The sequence below is a fragment of the Phacochoerus africanus genome, chromosome 2 (genome assembly GCF_016906955.1).
Source record: "Phacochoerus africanus isolate WHEZ1 chromosome 2, ROS_Pafr_v1, whole genome shotgun sequence".
Lineage (NCBI taxonomy): Eukaryota > Metazoa > Chordata > Mammalia > Artiodactyla > Suidae > Phacochoerus > Phacochoerus africanus.
In genome coordinates, this window is record NC_062545.1 from 172035852 (window position 1) to 172060527 (window position 24676).

General features: G+C 37.6%; 1 protein-coding gene across 9 annotated transcripts in view; it reads left to right on the forward strand.

Moving 5' to 3' along the window:
- The first annotated feature begins 354 nt into the window (after positions 1–354).
- Positions 355–24676, forward strand: part of MIA2 (MIA SH3 domain ER export factor 2) — a 90643-nt gene continuing 66321 nt past the window's right edge. For 2 of the 9 annotated variants that reach the window (XM_047767228.1, XM_047767224.1), the window contains exons 1-6: positions 441–669; positions 2353–2486; positions 5641–5727; positions 11263–12490; positions 19439–19657; positions 19764–19864. In XM_047767228.1, the coding sequence (XP_047623184.1) occupies positions 555–669; positions 2353–2486; positions 5641–5727; positions 11263–12490; positions 19439–19657; positions 19764–19864 (1884 nt within the window). In that variant the 5' untranslated portion in view covers positions 441–554. Of the gene's footprint in view, positions 670–2352; positions 2487–5640; positions 5728–11262; positions 12491–19438; positions 19658–19763; positions 19865–23135; positions 23548–24013; positions 24148–24676 lie in introns of those variants that run through there. The other 7 variants (XM_047767229.1, XM_047767223.1, XM_047767227.1 and 4 more) reach the window with 7 other exon arrangements.

Below are 24676 nucleotides of genomic sequence, written 5' to 3' on the forward strand. Positions count from 1 at the left end.
ATATGAAAGTGGGATATTTCTTCGAATAACTTTCATTATGATATTCCAAAACCATTATTACTTATTACCATAAGTACATTATTGCTTCTACATATAACTATGCCTCCACTGACGCTGGTATTTGCATGTAGCAGATACTGTGTAGTTCTTGACTGAACTACCTGAAGGCTTTAACTGAAGGAGATGAACTACCTTTTTGTGGAGGCCTGTGTAAGAATTGTTCTGTGGAACACAAGGTGTTTTTAAGCAGAGTTTTATGTGGGCTGGCTTTATAAGACATGACTCCAACTAGAAATCCCTGTTAATGATTAAACCCTTATGTATAATCTGGATACCTGACTCTGCAGATAGTGCAGATTGAGAACAGAGACTGTTTGTCCCTCAAGTTAAGCCTAAATACCGATAAAAAAATGTAGTTATTGAGGGATTTAAATAAATTCAAATCTTTTCTTCTCATATTTAGTAAGACAGTGGGCTGCCTCCTGGTTTTGGCTGGCATATCTACTGCCTAAACAATCGGTTTAAACCTTGTTTGGATCCCTGCTTGTTTTAGCATGGCGGAGCTTGGAATTCACAGAATCCTTCTTTTGGTTATTTCTCTGACTAAGTGTCTGGAGGGCACAAAACGGCTGGCAGACTTTAAAAAATGTGGTGACTTGGAATGTGAAAGTAAGTTGCTTTTCTTTTTTTTCCCCTTCTTTTCCTCTTAAATTGAGAATCCGAAATGATATAAAATGTTATTGTGGACATGTATAATAAAAATGAATAATAATATCTTTGGGAAGTATTTATCATTTTAAAGTATAGTTCACTCAAAAGGGAAATTCTGGAAGCAAGAATTTCGTGATAGATTTTAATGTAAATATACAAAGGGGCAAAGATTGGCCTGGTATATAAATATACCAGAAATTATAATGATATAATCCAGATCTCAAAAATAAACTAATTAGCACTTTACTATTTTTAAGATAAATGTAATTGATATGTATTAAAAAAATATCAAACCTTTTGATGGTTATTTTTATGAAGCCCTTATATTTTTTAGTTTCTATTTCACAATCAGAAGTTTCTGAGTCTCATGAATCTTCTAATACCATTTTTATTTCAAGCCATCATGATTTATTACCTAAATTATTTTATCAAACATTAATCATTTCTTTGTTCACAATATGCAAAAATATTGAGATCAGTGTTAGGCGTACATAATCTTATGTATCCTTGAATATTCAACCTCTATCTTCTACAAAGAGAAATTAATTTTCATTCTATTGCTTAAGAACTTATTTTCTGAAATTAGCGTTATGGTACAAAAAATGAATAGCAACCCAGTATATTAGAGTTGCTTTAAATATGTTCCATCTCTCCACTATGTGAGAATTATTTCTAATTTGTAACATGTAAGTAAAAATGAAAAATATCATTAGTATAAACAAATAATTTAAAAGTAAATTTTTTATGAGTAAACATTTTCATTAATCGTTTGGAAATGTAATTTAACATATAGAGAAGGTTTACTCAATGATGTTTTGTAGTAATAATAATAACAACAATGATCTCTCTTTTCCTCTTTACAACCTCATATTAATTTCCTTAAGGCCAGGCATAGAACACGGAAAGAGAACCTTCAAATGTATAGTAATTGATAATGTTATTTTAACTTTAATTGCATGACTTAAAACGTTTTACATATGTCAGTATAATTATAACGGTTAATATGATATGTGTATTATGTTATGTGTTGAAGGAATCTGTTTAGTATATGTGGTTATGATTATTCACAGTTATTAAAGGCCTATTATGTGCTGGGTCAGGGAAATAAGGGGTTTGTATTTAAGAAGAATAAAATGAAATATGAGATAAGTTTCTTGTTCTCCAAGTATTTTCAATCTAGTGGATGATGACAAGACAGGTCAATATGAAAAATAAATAGTGATACAACGTAAGGATAATAGGTAATATTGAAATTCAGAGAAGAGGCAGAGTAGCCTGGACCAATTAGGGATGAATCATAGGGATGTAGGTATGAGTTGTCCATCAAGAGAGATTGATGGGTTTCCAGAAGAGCTTAGGAAAAAACAGAAAGAAAAGCTCAGAATACATAAGGCAGATGTTGCAGTGAAATGAATGCCACACCATTTATTAGGTGTGTGACCAACTCTTTGAGATTTAAAGTTTCATTTGTTAGTATAAGATGAGATTATTAACTTCATAGACCTGTTTTGAGGGTTTATAATAACAATAATTAATGGAAGAGTTTGTCATGATGCCTGAAATATAGTAGGTGCTGGAAGAAAACTAATTATCTTTTCCTTCCCTTCCCTATTGTGTGTTTGTCTCTGCATGTTTACACAGCTTTAATAAGCAGAGTCTTAGCCATAAGAGATTACAGAGGACCTGACTGTCGGTATCTGAACTTCACTAAGGGAGAAGAGATATCTGTTTATATTAAACTCGCAGGAGGAAAGGAAGATTTGTGGGCAGGAAGTGTAAGTATCTAATCATATAAATTAAATACAGAGTAAATGACCAGCTTACCCAAAGACGCCTGGTTTTCATCTCTAAAGGGACTTTAAGAATTTCAAAGTGGGAGTCCCATTTTAGCTTAGCAGGTTACCAACGAGGATCCATGAAGACATGAGTATGCAGATTCAATCCCTGGCCTGGCTCAGTGGGTTGGGGATCTGGCATTGCCGTGAGCTGTGGTGTATGTGGATTTCAGATGCAGCTCAGATCCCATGTTGCTATGGCTGTGGCATAGGCTGGCAGCTGCAGCTCCAATTTGACCCCTAGCCTGGGAACTTCCATATGCTGCAGGTAAGACCCTAAAAAGAAAAAAAAGAAAAAGAAAAAGAAAAGAAAGAAAGAATTTCACAGTACTTTAAAATATATAAACATATTTAAACAAACAAAAATGGTCATGTTCAGTGTTGGTTCCTGAATTTCTATAAAAGTAGCCTTTGGGAAGCCAGTCTGGTCCGGATGAAGGCTTGAGAGTGCTTTGAAATTATTTTTACGTAGCATCCATAGGTTTTGAACTTTGATTTTATGTTTATTTAGAGGTGCCAATGGAGATACCAATGGCCACATTTAAGAGAGACTGGGACGTTTTTTGTTAATTAAATTAAAAGGCATGTCTTTCTGTAAAACAGCTATAATGGAAAAAATAAAAATCATTAAAAAAAAAAAAAGACATGTCTTTCTGAGCAAATAATGAACCAAGTTGCTCTTAAAGAGATCCTCAGAAAGATTAGTAGTCTAGGGAGGTGAGTTATACAAATGCTTCATTTAAAGAAAAATCTTTCTTTCAAAAAGAAAAACTGAGAGAGATTTGGCCCAAAGTACTAGTACATTGAAATTCCTAAAAACCTGGATCATCTCTGAATATATAAGATAGGAAAATTAATGATTAATGTTTTCAGTTGAAAATAGGTTTGTGTTCTAAATTATATCATTATGCTTTAGAATGAAAGGATGCCATGACAAACGATCTTACTCCCAGGTTGAACAAACATGACCAGCCTGGTATATACATCATTTCCATATTGCGTATGCATAAGATCTCTTTCTTGTGCAGCATCTGTGATCTTTGTTTGCAGAAGCAGATTCTATTTGGGGTCTACCCTGCGTTTTAGCATCAGGCGCTATATGACTGAACTTCTGATGGTTCTTGGCCAGAATTGTTTGCCTGGACTTTGCAGCTCCCAAGATTTCTTATTGTTTGTGGTGCTTTAAACATGACATTTCTGTCTTGAATGCATATGACTGTACTGAATGCAGCTATAAGAAAAATGACACAGGAGTTCCCGTCGTGGCGCAGTGGCTAACGAATCCGACTAGGAACCATGAGGTTGTGGGTTCGATCCCTGCCCTTGCTCAGTGGGTTAAGGATCCGGCGTTGCTGTGAGCTGTGGTGTAGGTCGCAGACGTGGCTAGGATTCCGCGTTGCTGTGGCTCTGGCGTAGGCTGGCAGCTGCAGCTCCGATTCGACCCCTAGCCTGGGAACCTCCATATGCCATGAGAGCCGCCCAAGAAATGGCAAAAAGACAAAAAAGAGAGAAAGAAAGAAAGAAAGAAAGAAAGAAAGAAACAAAGAAAGAAACAAAGAAAGAAAGAAAGAAAGAAAGAAAGAAAGAAGACACAGTAGGTATCCTAAGAAGAAAAGAAAACATTATTTCTTGTTTACATGTGTGAAAATAATAGTTTTGCACAAAAGCATGGTGTAATATGTCGAGCTGGGGTGAAGTCTTAAGTACAGTTGGTTTTGTGTATTAAGTGTTTAGTCAGGCAGATAACTGTTTAAGAAATCACACTGTGGAGTTCACACTGTTGGTTTCCAAATAGTTGCAGCAACTGGAGAGCTGGAAGAATCCCAGTTGAGGTGTAATAGTGCTGGATCAAAGGACCAAAAAAATGTGTTCTTTAAACTTTGACAGGGATAGGAAATGGACTGAGTGGTTGTGTGAAGGCTCTAGTCTCGAGGGACAGCTTGAATGCATTTAAATCAGATCCAGAGTATCTCTATTAAAGAGGTACACTCAGAGAAGTTGAATAGAACCAAATGCCCCCTAGAGAACTCATATATCTTTACTATCTTGATGAATCCATCGTGGCTCTTCAGAGTTTAAACATCTTATATGATATTAATATCCTGAAAATGCTGAATATGCCTCAGCTTCATTCAGCTTGGTCACCATTCCCTTGCCTTCTGATATTCCAGGTTTAATAGTGTAAATCTGTGGTCCACTTGGGCAAGAAAGGACATTAAGTATAGAAAGAGGAGGGAGTTCCCATTGTGGCTCAGTGGGTTCAAACCTGACTGGTATCCGTGAAGATGAGGGTTTGATCCCTGGCCTCACTCAGTGGGTTAAGGATCCTGCATTGCTATGGCTGTGGCATAGGCCAGCAGCTGCAGCTCTGATGCACCCCTGGCCTGGGAACTTCCATATGTCCTGAAAAGCAAAAAAAAGGAAAAAAATGAGAGGTTTTCTCTCTGAAATTTGAAAAAAAGTTCATTTCATAGCTTGAACTTTTGTTTCCTCAAATTAACACTGATCTGTTGAGAAGCAAAAAGAATGTGATTTTTTTTGGCCATGCCCACAGCATGTTTAAGTTCCCAGGCCAGGGATTGAACCTGAATCACAGCAGCCACCTGAACCACAGCAGTGAGAATGCTGGATCCTTAATCCACAGAGACACCAGGGAACTCCAAAAGGAATATAATTTCACTCACTTTTTTTTTTTGTCTTTTTGCCATTTCTTGGGCCGCTCCCATGGCATATGGAGGTTCCCAGGCTAGGGGTCTAATCGGAGCTGTAGCTGCCAGCCTACGCCAGAGCCACAGCAACGCGGGATCCGAGCCGCATCTGCAACCTACACCACAGCTCACGGCAATGCCGGATCCTTAACCCACTGAGCAAGGGCAGGGATCGAACCCACAACCTCATGGTTCCTAGTCAGATTCGTTAACCACTGCGCCACGACGGGAACTCCACTCACTTTATTTTTGATGGTAAATGAAAACCAATTAATGTTTGTGATTTGAAATGTGTAAAAACCAAGGACATGGAATAAAATCAGGGTCAATAGCTATTATTGCTTCGATCACTCTTATTTGCTGATCTTTCTTCTTCATTTTGTTAGAAAGGAAAAGACTTTGGATATTTCCCCAGAGATGCAGTCCAGATTGAAGAGGTGTTCATATCTGAGGAAGTTCAAATCTCGACTAAAGTGAGTAAAATCATTTCGGTTATGAATTGAATTTAAAATTTCTTGGCTAAACCATTTTTCTGTGGTATAAGCGCCCATAGGTTATGCATCTTATATAATGGACACATAAAGTAGGCTGAGAATGTACTCTAGGAATAGCTTGAGTATGTGACTAAAATTAGGTAAGATGATGGAGTTCCCACTGTGGCACTGTGGGTTAAGGAGCTGGTGTTGCCACAGCTGTGGTGTAGGTCACAGCTGCAGCTTGGATTCCATGCCTCACCTGGGAACTTCCATATGCCATGGGTGAGGCCAAAAAAAAAAAAAAGTTTAGATATGATGAAATTGATACAAATATTTTGCTTTCTAAAAACTTAACATACTGTTAATATAGAGTTTAAAAGTCTATCTGGAGGTAGGCTGAGCTCAAAGTTGACTCAGCCACTTAGAACCTTTGTGGCCTTGTGTGCTTTAGTTTCCTTATCTGTAAAATGCAGATGATGATTATAATAGAGTGCTACGTCATACATTTATTGAGGAAAAATAAGCATATGTAAAGTACATAGAATAGCACTTAGTGCTGTGTAAGTGTTAGATATTATTACTAAGTTATTGTCTTACTGGGACAGAGTTTACTTCCCATCACACCCTGTAGTTCTCTTATCTGTAAACCTCTTTTGGTGCTGGATTTTTTTTTTAATTTTTTTTATTACTCAAATGAATTTATCACATCTGTAGTTGTATAATGATCATAAAAATCTGATTTCACAGGATTTCCATCCCACAGCCCAAGCACATCTCCCCACCCCCCAAACTGTCTCCTCTGGAGACCATAAGTTTTTCAATGTCTGTGAGTCAGTATCTGTTCTGCAAAGTTCCGTCTGCCCTTTTTTCAGATTCCACATGTCAGTGAAAGCATTTGATGTTGGTGTCTCATTGTATGGCTGACTTCACTTAGCATGATAGTTTCTAGGTGCATCCACATAGCAAAAAATGCTGGTATTTCGTTCTTTTTAATGGCTTAGTAATATTCCATTGTGTATATGTACCACATCTTCTTGATCCACTCCTCTGTCGATGGGTATTTAGGTTGTTTCCATGTTTTGGCTATTGTAAATAGTGCTGCAATGAACATTGGAGTACATGTGTCTTTGCGAGTCATGGTTTTCTCTGGATAGATGCCCAGGAGTGGGATTTCTGGATCAAATGGTAGTTCTATGTTTAGTTTTCTGAGGAACCTCCATACTGCTTTCCACAGTGGTTGCACCAATTTACAATCCCACCAACAGTGTACCAGTGTTCCTTTTTCTCCACACCCTCTCCAGAACTTACTGTTTGTAGACTTTTTTGATGATGGCCATTCTGGCTGGTGTAAGGTGGTACCTCATAGTGGTTTTGATTTGCATCTCTCTAATAATGAGTGATGTTGAATATCTTTTCATGTGTTTCTTGGCCATCTGTATGTCTTCTTTGTAGAACTGTCTGTTTAGATCTTCTGCCCATTTTTTGATGGGGTTGTTTGTTTTTTTGGTATGGAGCTGCAGAAGGTGTTTATAAATATTGGAGATGAATCCCTTGTCAGTCAATTCACTTGCAAAGGTTTTCTCCCATTCTGTGGGTTGCCTTTTTGTGTTGTTTAGGGTTTCCTTTGCTGTGCAGAAACTTTGAAGTTTGATTAGGTCCCATTTGTTTATTTTTGTTTTTGTTGTCAATACTCTGAGAGGTGGATCTGAGAAGATGTTGCTGTGGTTTATGTCAGAGAGTGTTTGGCCTATGTTTTCCTCTAGGAGTTTGATAGTGTCTGGTCTTATATCTATGTCTTTAATCCATTTGGAGTTTATTTTTGTGTATGGTGTTAGGGAGTGTTCTAATTTCATTCTTTTCCATGTGGCTGTCCAGTTTTCCCAGCACCACTTATTGAACAAGCTGTCCTTTCTCCATTGTATATTCTTGCCTCCTTTGTCATAGATTAGTTGGCTGTAAGTGCATGGGTTTCATTCTGGGCTTTCTATCCTGTTCCACTGATCTATATGTCTGTCTTTGTGCCAGTACCATGTGGTTTTGATGATTGTTGCATTGTAGTATAGTCTGAAGTCCGGGAGCCTGATTCCTCCAGCTCCATTTTTCTTTTTCTTTTTAGGACCACACCTGTGGCATACGGAGGTTTCCAGGCTGGAGGTAGAAGCAGAGCTACGGCTTCCAGCCTACACCACATCCACAGCAACGCCAGATCTGAGCCCTGTCTGTGACCTACACCACAACTCACGGCAATGCCGGATCCTTAATCTGCTGAGCGAGGCCAGGGATTGAACCCGCAACGTCACAGTTCCTAGTTAGATTTGTTTCCACTGTGCCATGACAGGAACTCCTGCTGTTGGAATTTTAAATTAGCTTGATAATGAGAAAGAGAATCAGAAGGTAACTCTTCAATACATGAATTTGATTAGTTCATTTAATTCAGATACCAGGTTAAATCAATCTACCTTAACTTAGGTCAGTGTGAAGTCAATCTGCTTAGTTAAGTAAACTGTTATCTGGCTCTCCTCTAACACAAATTCTGGGATTATCTGTCTATTCACTGTATAATTACTGGTCCTGTCAATTCTGTCCCCAGAATATATCTGTCTTCTCTTCATTTTCCCTCTTCTGATAGCCCTGATTCAAGGCATCATTATCTCTTGAGTAGAACATTGCAGTAGACTTCTAACTGGTCTCCTTACCTCTGCTTTTGCCTTCTTCCAACTCATTTTCCACAGCAATGGATCTTATAGATTAAAACAAAACAAAACAAAAATTGGGAATTCCTGTCATGGTGTAGTGGAAATGAATCCGACGAGTATCCATGAGGATGTGAGTTCTATTCCTGGCTTTGCTCAGTGGGTCAGGGATCTGGCTTTGCTGTGACTTGTGGTGTAGTTCGCAGACGTGGCTCGGATCGTGTATGGCTGTGTCTGTGGCTGTGTCTGGCAACTGTAGCTCCAATTTGACTCCTAGCCTGGGAACTTTCATATGCCGTGGGTACGGCCCTAAAAAGCAAAAGAACAAACAACACCCCCCTCCAAAAAAAATCATATCATGTCATTTATTTGGTTTAAAGCCTTCTAATGGCTTTTCATTGAACCTGGAATGAAGACTTGACTCCTTCTCCTGGCTCTGCGTGATCTATTCCTATGCCCTTCTGACCTGTCTTATGCTACTCTCCCCTCACTCACTGTGCTCCTGGCCATACTGGCCTCATGATTGTTTTTAGAACATGTCAAGCTCTTTCCCAGCCCAGAGATGTTTTTAGAACATGTCAAGCTCTTTCCCAGCCCAGAGACCCAAATAGGCTGTTCCCTCAGTTTGGAATGTTTCTCCTACGGTTCTTCATTTTGTTAGCTTCTTCTTATTGTTTAGATAATAGCTTAAACATCAGTGCCTCAGAGAGCTCTTCCATGATGATTCTAAAGGAATGACTGCTTCTTAATTACAGCTTCCTGTTTATTTCCAACATAGCACTTATTACAATTTATAATCCCCCCCCCCCCCCGTTTACTGTAGAATCCCACACCTGGCACAGTCCACAGCACATAGTAGGTATATGGAAGGCCCAGATTCTTTTTTTTTTTTTTTGTCTTTTTGCCTTTACTAGGGCCACTCCCGCGGCATATGGCGGTTCTCAGGCCAGGGGTCCAATTGGAGCTGTAGCCATCGGCCTACGCCACAGCCACAGCAACTCAGGATCCGAGCCGCATTTGCAACCTACACCACAGCTCACTGCAATGCCAGATCCTTAACCCACTGAGCAAGGCCAGGGATCAAACCCAAAACCTCATGGTTCCTAGTTGGATTCATTAACCACTGCGCCACGACGGGAACTCCAGAAGGCCCAGATTCTTAGGTCAGCTTCCCTGGGAGATAGACTCTGAGATGGATCTTTGCATCTAAGAAGTTTACTGGGGAGTACTCTTGGGAGTAACACTTCTGAGGGAACAAAAGCAAAAGCAGGGTTGGGCAGACAGTGAAATTGAACTGTGTGGGAGTTTCTGTTGTGGGGAGCAGAAATGAATCCATCTAGTAACTATGAGGTTTTCAGGTTTGATTTCTGGCCTCAGTGGGTTAGGGATCTGGCATTATCATGAACTGTGGTGTAGGCTGCAGACACTGCTCGGATCTGGAGTTGTGGCTGTGGCTGTGGCTGGCAGTCGTAGCTCTGATACAACCCCTAGCCTGGGAACCTCCATATGCTGTGGGTGCGGTCCTAAAAAGCCAAAAAAAAAAAAAAAAGAAAGAAAGAAAGAAAAGAAATTGAACTGTGTGGAATTTGCAACAAAGGTTTCCACTGAGTCCATAGGAACTTTGAAGCTTTGAAGCTGGGATGGCCTTTCAGAGTTATCCTAAATAGAGGCAAAATGTTGGGCTTTTTCATCCTTACATTACTGGCTCATCTGAGGTAGTTAACCCTGGGCTAGGTTAGGCTAGTATTTACTACAGACAGATGCTATTTCATTTAATTCTCACAACACCCTTATGAAGTGGGTACTGTTATTCTTCTCATTTTAGATATGTGAGACTGGGGCATAGAATGGTCATTTAAGTCACCCAGGGTTACAGAGCTAGTAAATAGCAGGATCAGGATTTGAACTCAGAGTGTTTGGCTCCAGAGTCTGTTTTTTTTTAAATTATTTTATTTTATTTTATTTTTCAGCCACACTTGCAGCATATGGAAGTTCCAGAGCCAGGGATTGAATCCAACCTGCAGCGGAGACCTACACCACAGCTGCAGCAACACCAGGCCCTTAACTCTCTGCACCACAGTGGGAACTCCACCAGAGTCTGTTATTAATCATCCATAGTGATTTTGCAGTGTCATAAACATACTATAAAATTGCAATTCTGAAGTTTATTTTTTTAATTCTGAGTGTTATTCTCATTTCATAATGGTGATATCCAAAGAGTAGTGCATATCACCATTTCATACATCCAGATTTTAAAAAAATAGCTTAACCATTTTTCTTTTTGATGATTTGGTTGTTCTGTGAGATGAGCAAGGGGATCCCTGCCTCCATTGGCTGCAGGTGATATCTCACTAAAAGAAGTCCAAGTGTTTCAGTGCAGCTTCTGAACAGGCCTTCATGCTTTAGAGACTCTGTGGTTAGTCTGAGTTGTGACTATGTACTATGAAATTCCCCTCTTGGAAACCACTGCACAGCTGCATGTGTCCAGTCATTGTACTCCTACAAGGAGTAAGATTTTACAGACATGTACACCTTTCTGTTTGAGTTTATTTGCAGAATATACTCAAAGCCTTGGTTGTCTCTGCTTCTCAAGTTCTTCAACTATTTGATAACAAATAAATGCTAATGCAGGAGGATTTTCATTTAGGTTTATACCATTAACTCTGAGAAGTTAGTTATGATATGAGTGAGGTTAGGAGATATGATTTTAGTTTTTGCTCTTTTGTCAAGCCAGTTGTATGGCCTTGGGAAAGTCATACTCATCTATTTTAAATGATTTAAGGAGAAACAAGGAGTTTTGGTATATTAATGTCAATCATAATATTTTTTTCTCCTTTAGGAATCTGACTTTTTCTGTCTTCTTGGAATAAGCTACACATTTGAGAATGAAGATATTGAGTTAAACAGAGATCACAGCGATAATATATATCTATATGAAGAAGATGAAGACCCCAAATCTAATATATATGAAAGTGATTTTCAGATAGAACCCGGCTTTTTTTCAACTTCTGAAGGTACTTTGTTCGAAGACCAATTTCCAGCATCAGAGGCTCCTGAAGCTATCAGAAGTACGAGTGAGTCCAAAGACTGGGAAGCAGCAGAAGTTAGAAGTGTGGAAGAGCATCCTCTTCCTGAAGTGGATCATGTCCCACCATCATCAGCCGTGCCTGAAGTGAAAGGGTGGTTTGGATTCAGAAAGGACCAAGCTGAAGGGGAGACTTTTGAATCAGTTATTGAACCTCTACAAGAAAGCTCACTCCTAAGTAGAAAAATAGCAGTGGAAGATGAGAATGACCCAGAGGAATTAAACAATGATGAACCCCAAACAGAACATAAGCAAGAACCTGAATCAGAGGTTGATTCAATGCCAACGAAACAGTCTGAACTAGTGTCTGAGTCAGAGCACTATCCTCAAGATACTGGTTGGTTTGGTGGTAGATTTACAAGTTATTTTGGTTTCAGAGGTGAGGATACAGGACTTGAATTATTGTCCAAAGAAAGCAATCCACCATTACAAGATGTTCCTAATTCCATATCCTCTGAGGAAGAATCCACAGTTCCATGTACAGAAACATTAACAGAAAAAGAAGACACACTCACTAATGATAGCTCAATTCTCAAGCCACGGTGGTTTGAGTTTGGTTTTGCTATGCTAGGCATTGCATATGCTAATGAAGACAAAATTATATCAGATGATGGAAAAAATGAAGAAGCAGGTGGGGAAGATAAACACGGACCTCCTCCAACAAGTGAATTTGACCCTGGTGAGGAACAAGAACTCAAAATAATAAAAATCATGGAAACTGAAAGTCAAATAGGCAAGGAAGGAGCCCTAGAGAAAACAGATGATTCTGATACTTTACCATATTTTAAAAAGTTCTTGGGTAATTTTGAGAACTCTTGGAACTTCAAGAACATTCCAAAGGAAACAGAATTGCCATTTCCCAAAAAGACACTGGATGAAAATAATGTAGGTGAAAATGATGAAACAGAAGAATTTTCACTTGAAAACTACCGCACAGATAATATGGAAGATATGACGTTGGAAAGCAGATACAGTCAGTCAGGTTAGTAAAAAAAATATCCATAATAAGAGTTCCCTAGTGGGTCAACAAGTTAAAGATTTGGTGTTGTCACTGCTGTGGCCCTGGTTACTGAGGTAACTGCTACGGTGCAGGTTTGTTCCCTGGCCTGGGAATTTCTGCATGCCATGGATGCAGTCCTTCAAAAAATCTATAATAGAATTTATTCTTTAAACATAATTTATTTTTAAACATGCAAATCACAAGAAAAAGTCCAGAAATCCATTCTAAACATACTCAATAATCAGCAACAACCTTATCAACCACCCTTTTATCAATTTCTGGTTTACTGTAGAACTTAGATACTAATATTATAAAATAAAATCCCAAGGGTCAAAGAATGATTGGATATATGTTGATGTTTCAAGGAGATACATTTTTATCAAAGTATTATATGTAAACAGGTTAAAAATATAAATAATGCTAGGCTTTTTAAAAATTATTTTTAATTTTTAATTTTTAGGGCATTTGGAAGTTCCCAGGCTAGGGGTCGAATGTGAGTCACATTTGCAACCTACACTAAGCTCATGGCGATGCTGGATTTCTAACCCACTGAATGAGGCCAGGGACCGAATCCATATCTTCATGGATACTAGTCAGATTCTTTTTTTTTTTTTTACAATTCCTGACAGCATTTATTACACATTATGATTTTCATATTTTTAAACATTTGCAAGCTCTATTTTAATGGTTGTATAATATCCTATCCATTTTTAAAAATTTATTTATTTTCCCACTGTATAGCAAGGGGGTTGGGTTATCCTTACATGTATACATGACAATTACATTTTTTTCCCCCACCCTTTGTTCTGTTGCAGCATGAGTATCTAGACAAAGTTCTCAATGCTATTCAGCAGGATCTCCTTGTATATCTATTCTAAGTTGTGACTGATAAGTCCAAGCTCCTGATCCCTCCCACTCCCTCCCCCTCCCATCAGGCAGCCACAAGTCTCTTCTCCAAGTCCATGATTTTCTTTTCTGAGGAGATGTTCATTTGTGCTGGATATTAGATTCCAGTTATAAGTGATATCATATGGTATTTGTCTTTGTCTTTCTGACTCATTTCACTCAGTATGAGAGTCTCTAGTTCCATCCATGTTGCTGCAAATGGCATTATGTCACTCTTTTTTATGGCTGAGTAGTATTCCATTGTGTATATATACCACCTCTTCCGAATCCAATCATCTGTCGATGGACATTTGGGTTGTTTCCATGTCCTGGCTATTGTGAATAGGGCTGCAGTGAACATGCGGGTGCATGTGTCTCTTTTAAGTAGAGTTTTGTCCGGATAGATGCCCAAGAGTGGGATTGCGGGGTCATATGGAAGTTCTATGGATAGATTTCTAAGGTATCTCCAAACTGTTCTCCATGGTGGCTGTACCAGTTTACATTCCCACCAACAGTGCAGGAGGGTTCCCTTTTCTCCACAGCCCCTCTAGCACTTGTTATTTGTGGATTTATTAATGATGGCCATTCTGACTAGTCAGATTCTTAACCCACTGAGCCACAATGGGAACTCCAGCTTTTTTTTTTTAGCAAAAGCAATTTCTGTTCCTTCTGTCCATGTCTATTTACACCTCAGGCCCAGGGACAATAATTTCTTTTCTTTTTTTAAGACAAAATTTATTTTGGTATTTGTCTTTATCTTCCAAATAAAATATTTATATTGTTGTGCTTTGACTAACCTTTTTAGATGATGTCCATTGACTTCATGTTCTGGTAGGTAAAGGTTTTTGTTTATTTGCCCTCACTTTTTAGCTCATTTACACCATCCTATTATAGTTATATTTGAATAGTGTTCTTAGAAACCTAAGTTAAGGAATACTTCAATAATTCAAAATAGTCTTGATTCCTAAATGATATTTAATTCTAGGTCTATAGCCCTTCCCTGTTTTCCAAGAAGAACTATGATAACAAGGGTTTTCTTTAAGTGTGCAAGATAATAAAGAAACTCAAGCAGAAACAGTGTAAAAATTTGCAACTTTCTCAATTCTGGGAGCTCAACAGAGGGCAACGGAGGAGAGCAGAGTATCTAGATGCCAAGGTACCTAGTAACTCCTATGTTTAAAAACATGTGGATTATACTTTAAAGAATTATATAACATGATTTTCCACATCTCATCCTGATGTATCCATGATGGACAGATTAGAAACTCAGCAAATATTGGCTAATAATACAGAAACAATTGAAATCCAGAATGATAGAAAACCTTTTGCAAAGAGATCAACATTGTTGCAAACTCAGAAGGAAACACATTTTATTAGACCTAGTTGATATTCTTGAATTTCCAGAAGAACTATATATGTTATTTCTTAATATTCTAAAAAATGTGAGTTCTTTACTTGATCAACATCCTCAACCAGAATATAGTCCTTAGATTCTGACCTTTTTCTAATTAAAAAAGGTGTAGGTGTGATGATTTTCATGACTGAAAACACTAGAGACCTAGATTTTCAAAGGCTAGAGTAAATTATTTTGTTCTAAACTTGTTAGATCCTAAAGGAATATTTGTGAAAACACAAATAAGAGTAGAAAGAAGAATAGAGACTAAAGCAAAACAATCTCAGAAATACAGAAGATTCAAAAATGTAAATATATACAAATATTTTAGAGCTTATTTATAGAAATTTCAGAGAATTCTGCACATCATTTTAGTAGAATTTATCATTTCATATAATGATGTCAGGAGAATTTCTAAATATGAATAACTTGGTGAATACTTAAATGAGAACAGGGCATTTATGCATTATAACTAGGCTTTTTTGTTTTTTTTGTTTTTTGTTTTTGGTCTTTTTAGGGCCATATCTGTGTCATATGGAAGTTCCCAGGCTAGGGGTCGAATTGGAGCTGCAGCTGCCAGTCTATGTCACAGCCACAGCATCATGGGATCTAAGCTGCTTCTGTGACCTACACCATGTTTCACGGCAACACCAGATCCTTGACCCACTGAGCAAGGCCAGGGATCGAACCCACATCCTCATGGATACTAGTCGGGTTCATTTCTGCTGTGCCGTAATGGGAACTCCCGCATTATTACTAGTTTTGAGGGACTTTTATAAAAATATTCAGAAATTCCTTTAAGTTTCAGAAAAAAGATATGTCTTACTATAGAAACAAAGTGGATTATTTCAAAACACTTCATCTGTGATGCTCCAGTGGTTAGGTTTCAGCACTCTCAAAACATTTCAATGTTAATTAAATGAAAAGCAAGCTAGGATCATGCAAAGTTTGTTTTTAAAAAAGAATACTAAAAGAGGGATTCAGATAAAGCCACAGACTATTTTCTGGATATTGGAGAAATAGCAAAGATAATTTCTTCTAGGGAATAAAAAATGAAAGCTTGACTTAATTAGAAAGAATTAAGAAGAAAAATGAATTTTTAAAAAAATTTTAATTAATTAATTTATTTTTTTGAGCTGAGCCTGCAACATGTGGAATTTCCCAGGCTGGGAACTGAACCTGTGCAACTAAACTGCTGCAGTGACAGTGTTGTATCCTTAACCCTCTGTGCCACAAGAGAACTCTGAATCATTGATCTTAAATACATATTTGTGAAAAGTTGAGACTTGAAATAACCACATTTACAAAAAATTTAAATGCTTATATAAGAATTTATAAAATAGATAAATTCGGGAATAATTATTTATACTATAATATCAGTAACTTTAAAAAAGAACTCCAACTGAGTTTATTTAAATCATGATTCCTCAGAGTTCCTGTTGTGGCTCAGCGGTTAATGAACCCGACTAGTATCCATGAGGACGCAGGTTCGTCCTTGGCCTTGCTCAGTGGGTTAAGGATCTGGCGTTGCTGTGAGCTGTGGTATAGGTCACAGATGCAGCTCGGATCCTGCGTTGCTGTGGCTATGATATAGGCTGGCAGCTACAGCTTGGATTCAACCCCTAGCCTAGGAACCTCCATATGCTGCAGGTGCAGCTCTAAAAAGACAATAAATAAATAAATATTCAAGTCAGTTAAACATGAAAAAATTATTATTTTCTTTGACTTAAAATTCTCTGTATTAATTTATTAACAATTGTAAGAAAGTCATGTCTGGATCTAATGTAAGTTTTTTATTGAAGTATAGTTGATTTACAATGTTTCAGGTGTACAGAAAAGTGATTCAGTTATATATATGTACATATATATTTATATATATATAAATTCTTTTTCAGATTCTTTTCCAGTATGGTTACTATAAGATATTGAATGTAGTTGCCTGTGCTATATAATAGGTCCTTGTTGTTCATCTATTTTATATTCAGTAGTGTATATCTGTTAATTACCAATTCCTAATTTATCCCTCCTCCTTCTTTCCCCTTGGTAACCACAAGTTTGTTTTCTATGTCTGGAGTCTATTTCAGTTTTTTGTAAATATGTTAACTTTTTTTTTTAAGATTCCACATATAAGTGATGTCATATTTGTCTTTCTCTGTCTGACTTTCTTCACTTAGTATGGTAATCTCTAGGTTCATCCATGTTACTGTAAATGGCATTATTTCATTATTTTTTTGTGGCTGAATAGTCCATTTTCTTCATCCATTCATCTGTTGATAGACATTTAGTTTGCTTCCATGTCCTGGCTATTGTAAATAGTCCTGCTGTGAACACTGGGGTGCATATATCTTTTCAAATTAGAGTTTTCATCTTTTCTGGACATATGCCCAGAAGTGGTATTGCTGGATCATATGTAAGTTGTATTTTTAGGGAAAGTCCATACTGTTCTCCTTAGTGGCTACACCAATTTACATTCCTACCAAAAGTGTAGGAGTGTTCCCTTTTCTCCACACCTTTTTCCAGCATTTCTTCTTTGCAGCTTTTTATTGATGGTGATTGTGACTGATGTCAAGTGACATCTCATTTTGGTTTTGCATTTCTCTAGTAATTTAGTGATATTGAACATCTTTTCATGTGCCTCTTGGCCATCTGGATGTCTTTTTTGGAGAAATGTCTCCTTAGGTCTTCTGCCCCCACCCCTTTTGGTCTTTTTAGGGCCATATCTGTGGCATATATAAGTTCCCAGGCTAGGGGTTGAATCAGAGCTGTAGCTGCCAGCCTACACCACAGCCACAGCAATGTGGGGTCTGAGCCATGTCTGTGACCTATACCACAGTTCATGGGAATGCCAGACTGAACCCATTGAGCAAGGCCAGGGATCGAACCGCATCCTCATGGATACTAATTAGGTTTGTTACTGCTGAGCCACGACAGGAACTCCTTGCCTATTCTTTTGACTGCATTGTTTATTTTTTTGATATTGAGCTGTATGTGTTGTTTTATTTTATTTTATTTTATTTTTGTCTTTTTAGGGCTGCACCCACAGCACATGGAGGTTCTCAGCCAAGAGGTCGGATTGGAGCTGTAGCCACTGGTCACAGACACAGCAACACCAGATCTGAGCCATGTCTGCAATCTACACTATAGCTCACGGCAACACCAGAACCTTAACTTACTGAGTGAGGCTAGGGATCGAACCTGCGTCCTCATTACTCTGATTCATTACTTCTGAGCCACAACGGGAACTCCCTAATGTAAATCTTAAAGCTTACATTTAAGAAATGTGAAAATAGTACCTCAAAAGTAAAATTAAATATGCAAATACTATAGGAAATTTTCATTTTTCTTAACATATATTATTTCAAATACAGTATAAATCAGTATTTTAAAGAATCAATTTAGTCAGATGTGAATTTGGTATAACTAATTGCTGAATAAGCCTTTTCCCCCTAATGCCATTGAACATCATTGTTGATCAATATTTGAGTCCTGTATTTATAATAGTCCTATTGTATTCAAACTCCTCAGTTTTTTTAACTTTATGTCCACAGGTGGCATTATTAAATTACTGATTTGTGTTTGCTCAGTTGGGACTTTAATCTTTTAAACAGTGCTAAATAAGTGACAGCCTCAAAGTGGTGTGTTAAATTCATAACTCTAAAAACAAAGACATTGAATAAGTCAGTTAGGACTATAATATTGTTTTTTAGGACTGCTCTGATTTTTTTCTACCCTTTTCTTGAAAAATAACTGAGAAGTAAATCCCACAATTTACTTGAATACTATACTTCAGGCTAGGACTAGTCTGAACTTTAAAAAATCCTGTTTGATTAGTTCCTTCATTTAAGTAATCAATTTAAACTATATTTGAAAATTGAATTATCTTAAATTGATGGCTATTTGGCATAGCATGAACATAAATTTATGACGAATATCACAAACATGGAAAATTATAACACATTTCAACTTTTTTTTTAATTTTGGGGAAAGTTAGTATTTTTAAATGAAAGTTATTAATATGTGCATGTATATATACCTTCATATACACAGGGCCATGGGTCAAGGGATGCAGGTGGTTTCCAGAAATTAGAAAAGGCAAGGAAATGGATTCTCCTCTAAAACTTCCAGAAGGAACACAGCCCTGCCAACACCTTGGTTTTAGTATTTCTGATTTACATAGGGAGGCAAGAACTCTAAGAGATTATATTTGTATTGTTTAAGCCAGTAAATGTGTGGTCATGTATTACATTAGCAGGCCACACATTTATGTTTTAATAAATTATTTCCATAATGAAGTATCATAATGCCCACTGAGTTTCAAAGAGTGACCTGCCTAGAAAAAACAAAACAAAACAAAACAAAAACAAAAAAAACCAGGAAGTTCACAACAAAGCAAGTGTTAAAAAAGTCCCCAGGAGTTCATGCTATGGCGCAGTGGGTTAAGGATCCGACAGCAGCAGCTCTGGTCTCTGCAGAGACATGGGTTCAATCCCTGGCCCCATGCAGTGGGTTAAAGGATCCAGTGTTGCCACAGCTGCAGCTCATATTCAATCTCTGTCCCAGAAGTTCCATATGCTGTGGGTGTGGCCATAAAATTAAAAAGAAAAACAAAATAAAACAAAACCCCCAAAGTTTCTCTTTATTTTTATTTGCAGATATGAACTCTAAAATAGAGTTACCTATGATAATTCATGAAGAAGTACATTTCAAAACTCTTTCTTCTGAAAATAATGATGAAAACTCAAAAACATCCCTAGATACTGAAAGGTCTACCAAGTTGGAGATAGACACATCTGTGGAAAATACCCTGCCAAATAGTCAGATCTTTTCAACTGATTACTCTTTGTCTTCTCAAAATTACCTTGATCAAAAAGGTAAGAAACAGGTTATTTGTTCTTTAATGCAGCAATTGAGGAAGAAATTAGATGCAAAAGTTGCATCATATCAAGTGTTAACATATTTTTATTTATAAATTGACAGAATATGCTTCTGTGGGTCAGATTCTGAAATATTTATTTCAAATTGATGTTTTCGATTTCCTGAATCCTGCGTTTTCACCAATTGTAATTCTTACAGGAAGGGTAAGTTGATATTTTAAATTGTTTTCAATAATTTTACTTATTTTACTTAAGATAGGAGCAGCTGAAAATTATGTTTTAGTGAATCCTCCCTATGCAAATGTTACATAATTTTACTCTTCACATAAAATTTTACATGTATGCTTTCTCCTTACATGAATGTTTTGTTGCATGAATGTTAAGAATTTTTTTAAAACCTTCATTAAGCTTTGCTGATATTGAGCAATGGACTTTTTTTCCTTTTTTTCAAATCAGGAAAAATTATACTAAGAGTTAAGCTGGAAGTAATATGAACTAAAAATTAATCGTAAGCAAATTATTAGCACTTGAATGACAGCTGTGACCTCAAAATGTTGTAATGTGAGAATCTTGCAAAAGCTTAACCAAGTCACAACTAGACCAAGTTTAAGCTTGGTTTAGTTATCTTGCAAAAGCTTAACCAAGTCAAAACTTAACCAAGTCATAACTAAAATTCTAAGATCTGTCCACTTTTTCATTTATTGTAAATCCTATTAAGTTATATCTCATCTTTTGTAAATGAAATATTGCAAAATGACCTAGCTGTAGTATGTGGCACATGGTAGTGTTTTACAAATGTTTGTTCCTTTTCTCATCTACTGCTGTGGTATAAATAATTGAGGAACCACTTTTATCTTCTCATTTACATTTTAAGATGAAATTTAACAGTGGTTGCCTTCAAGGAGTTCACTATAGTTGGAGGACCCAGGTAAGAAAAGCAATAATTTTAATATGGTGCCGTAATAGCTGCAAGATGCTACTGATACACAGGGGGAGTTTCTTAGTTGACTGGAAGCAGTAGGTAGAGAAGGTGGGGAGAAGGAGACTGGGAAAATGTCCCAGAGGAGAACTTACTTGAGCTGATCTTTAAGGAAGAGTAGAAATTAGCCAGGCAAGAAAGGATGAACATTCTAGGTCGAGGAAAGGGAATATTTATTTTTATTTTTTAATTTTTTGGCCGAGCTCATGGCCTGTGGAAGTTCCTAGGCCAGGGATCAAACCCACGCCACACCAGTGACCCAAGCCGCTCCAGTGACAATGCTGGATCCTTAACCTGCTGCACCACAGAGAGAGCATTTTTTTTTGGCTTTTTTTGTCATTTCTAGGGCCGCACCTGTGGCATATGGAGATTCCCAAGCTAGGGGTCCCACAGCCACAGCAATGTGGGATCTGAGCCGCATCTGCGACCCACACCACAGCTCATGTCAACTCCGGATCCCCAACCCACTGACCAATGCCAGGGATCGAACCAGAAACCTCATGGTTCCTAGTTGGATTCGCCAACCACTGAGCCACGACCGGAACTCCAGAGAGAACATTTTTAAAAGTATATAAGTGGGAGAGATTCTGGCATTTCTGGAGATCTATAAGCAATTCAGTCTGATTGAATTTAGGGTGAGACTGAAGTAGTATACTGGGATTAAATTTAAAAAATAGCCTTGCCTGTTATGATAGGAAGTTGAATTCTATCTTTTTTTTTTTTTTTTTTTTAGTCTTTTTGTCTTTTCTAGGGTCACTCCTGTGGCATATGGAGGTTCCCAGCTAGGGATCTAATTGGAGCTGTAGCTGCAAGCCACAGCAACGCCAGATCTGAGCCGCGTCTGTGACCTACACCACAGCTCATGGCAACGCCGGATCCTTAACCCACTGAGTGAGGCCGGAGATCGAACCTGCAACCTCATGGTTCCTAGTCAGATTTGTTAATCACTGAGCCATGGTGGGAACTCCAAGTTGAATTCTATCTTTTAAATGATAGGGCACTCTCGCCTCCAAGTGTGAGGAAGCTAAAAATCTCTTAGTGCAAGGAAGGCAATGGTTTTGTGCTATTTTGGAAGCAAGACTTGTTCCTTTCCATTCCTGATTGTCTCTCTGGTCCCAAGGAGAGCATCTTCCAAACCATGGGAGGCCGGTGTGAACCTAGGAGCAGACAGGTCCCTGGCCTGCCTCACAGTTCCTGCCATGGCCCAGGCTTCTGTTAGCTTTCAGGCCTAGGACGCTAAGGGAATAATGCTCCCAGCTCTGTGGGGTCCATTAAAGTCCCAGATATTGTCTCCTGAGCATGGTGACTGTGTGTCCCATCCTTCTCCTCTGGTGACAGCCATCCTTAAGATGACCAGCAGCCTATGAGGTGACCTGGCTTTAGAACTTGGACAAATGAGGTGACTGGACAACTTGGCCCTTGCTCAGGGCCTATTAGAGAGACCCACGGAGAGGTACCCAGGAGTTGCTGTTTTTTGTTTTTTTGGTATTTTTAATAGGAATGTCTACAGCAGCTTTATTCATAACAAATACAGGAAACACTCTGGGTGCTCCATCAAAGGTGAACATATAAGCAAACTAAAATATACTTATGCAGTGCATTACCACTCAGAAATAAAATGGAATAATCTATTGATTTACAGATAAAAAATGATGGGGCACTGTTGAATTTTAAGAAATTTAAGACATAAAAATGTTGAATTTAAATTATAAAAATCTCAAAAGGGTTCTCTTGTGGTGCAGCAAGTTAAAGATTGTCACTTCAGTGGCTCAGGTAGCTGCTGTGGCCCTGGTTTAGTACTTGACCTTGGAATGTCTGTATGCCACAGGAATAGCCAAAAAAAAAAAAAAAAAAATCCTAAATTTGTTAATTATCTTGTGACCTTGGCAAGTCACTTATTCTCTGGGAGAGTTTCAAGTTTAAAACTCTAATATCCATAGCTAAGATTAGATGACAGATTGCTGGTGAAAACCCATTTGAGTATTGTTTAAAAAATCATGAATACGTTGTTTATATTTAAAAGGTGAGTTCATATAAAAATCTGGATTTCTGATTTCTTATTTTGTGGCAACAAGTAGTTCAAGCTGAATAATACATGCATTTTTAGCTGTTTGGCCTCTACAGTGCTCAAGTTCATAATATTTGGACTAAATGTTCTGAAGAGTTTCTGCCAGATCAGGAATTCTAACAATCTTAGTGTGTCTATTAAGCATCCATAGTAATTGCTGTAAATGGAAAATTTGAGCATTTTTCCAGTTAAATTTGGGTGAAAGAGTTTCCTTTTCTTCTTGACTAAATGTTTCAGGTAATTGTTTCTATTTGCTAATAATTTCAGTTAGATTTTGTATACAAAATTTTTTTGAATTGTTTAATAGGAATCAATGTCACTTTTTACCTACTTTATTTTATAATTGAGATGGCTGTTTAAGTTCTAACAAACTTAAGTAGAATGCTTCAGTTATATGTGGAATAAACAATGGCACTCTTGTTCAACAGGTAATTCTTGATTTGACATGTTCTGAAAACACCTCTTACGTCACTAGTACAGAGAATGAAGATGTGGCTCAGCATGTTTGACTTTCAAAAGACTAGATTTTACAGCCGGTGACATTGCCTGTTTAATTAAATGGGAGTAACTAGTATTTACAGTTTAGCAACAGGGCCCTTCAAAAGGGAAATTAGTTTCTAGGTTGTGGACAAGGTTTACTGGTTAGCATGTTTCCAATGTTCTTATGTGCTTTCTAGTAGCTGTCACAAACAGTAATAGCACTTGTTCTCCATTTTCTTTAAAGCAGGCATATATAAGTCAGCAAAATCCCATGTCTACTTAAGAACAAACTTTGTCTTTTAGATGGTAAAAATCATATACTCTACATGAATATAATATGGAATAAAACATTCAACTTTATTTTTATCAGTTATCTAATTCAGGATTTATCTTTTTAGTTGTAGATTTTAAGACGGTAGTCCTATGCATGATGATATTTAAGAAAAATTTATTTATTTATTATCTTTTTAGGACCACACTCGTGGCATATGGAGGTTCCTAGGCTAGGGGTCTAATCTGAGCGATAGCTGTGGGCCTATGCCACAGCCACAGCAATGCCAGATCCGAGCTGCATCTGTGACCTACACACCACGGCTCAGGGCAACGCCAGATCTTTAACACACTGAGCGAGGCCAGGGATCAAATCTGCAACCTCATGGATCCTAGTGAGGTTCCTTAACCACTGAGCCACGAAGGGACTCCTAAGAAAAAATTTAATCAGCAGTTATGTCCATGAAATTGGATTATGGGTTGGTAGTCACAACTCCACCTATAGCACCCCTTTACCACACAAGTGTCAAAACAGGATCACAGAGGTGTGGAAACAGAAGACTGCAGGATGTATTAGAATCTGAAATCCTTTTCAAGGATATGAGGTGCTTGGTAGAACTTTATCTACATGTTAGGATATTTTAACATGAACTTTTTGAAAAAATGGAATTAAAAGATCTAGAGGAAGAGGTAAGTTTCTATATGACTATTAAGTGTGCAGAAATTAGATTTGAATCTGGCATTGAATTTAAGTTTTACTGCTTTTGCTATGGGGGGAACGTGTAGATTTTTCTTTTAAATTACAGTTATTCTTTTGTCCCTGATCTATGTTCTTTTATGTGTTTAATATTTGGGATGGTAATCATTGAAAAATTAGAAAAGGGCATAGGCTACCTTACAGAGGGCAAAGGGATTTTTTAAAAAATGTTTTAGGAGTTCCCATTGTGGCTTGGCAGTAATGAACCTGACCAATATCCATGAGAATGGGGGTTCATTCCCTGGCCTTGCTCAGTGGGAATGACGTAAGCTATGGTGTAGGCTGGCAGCTGTAGCTCTGATTCTACCCCTAGCCTGGGAGTTTCCATATGCCTCACCTGTGACCCTAAAAAGCAAAAGGAAAAAAAAAGAATACATAAATATTTTAGGTTGTAAATAAGTTCTGATGCTGAAAACGATTCTGAAGCTTCCTGATAATGTTCAGACTTATAAAAATTTTCAT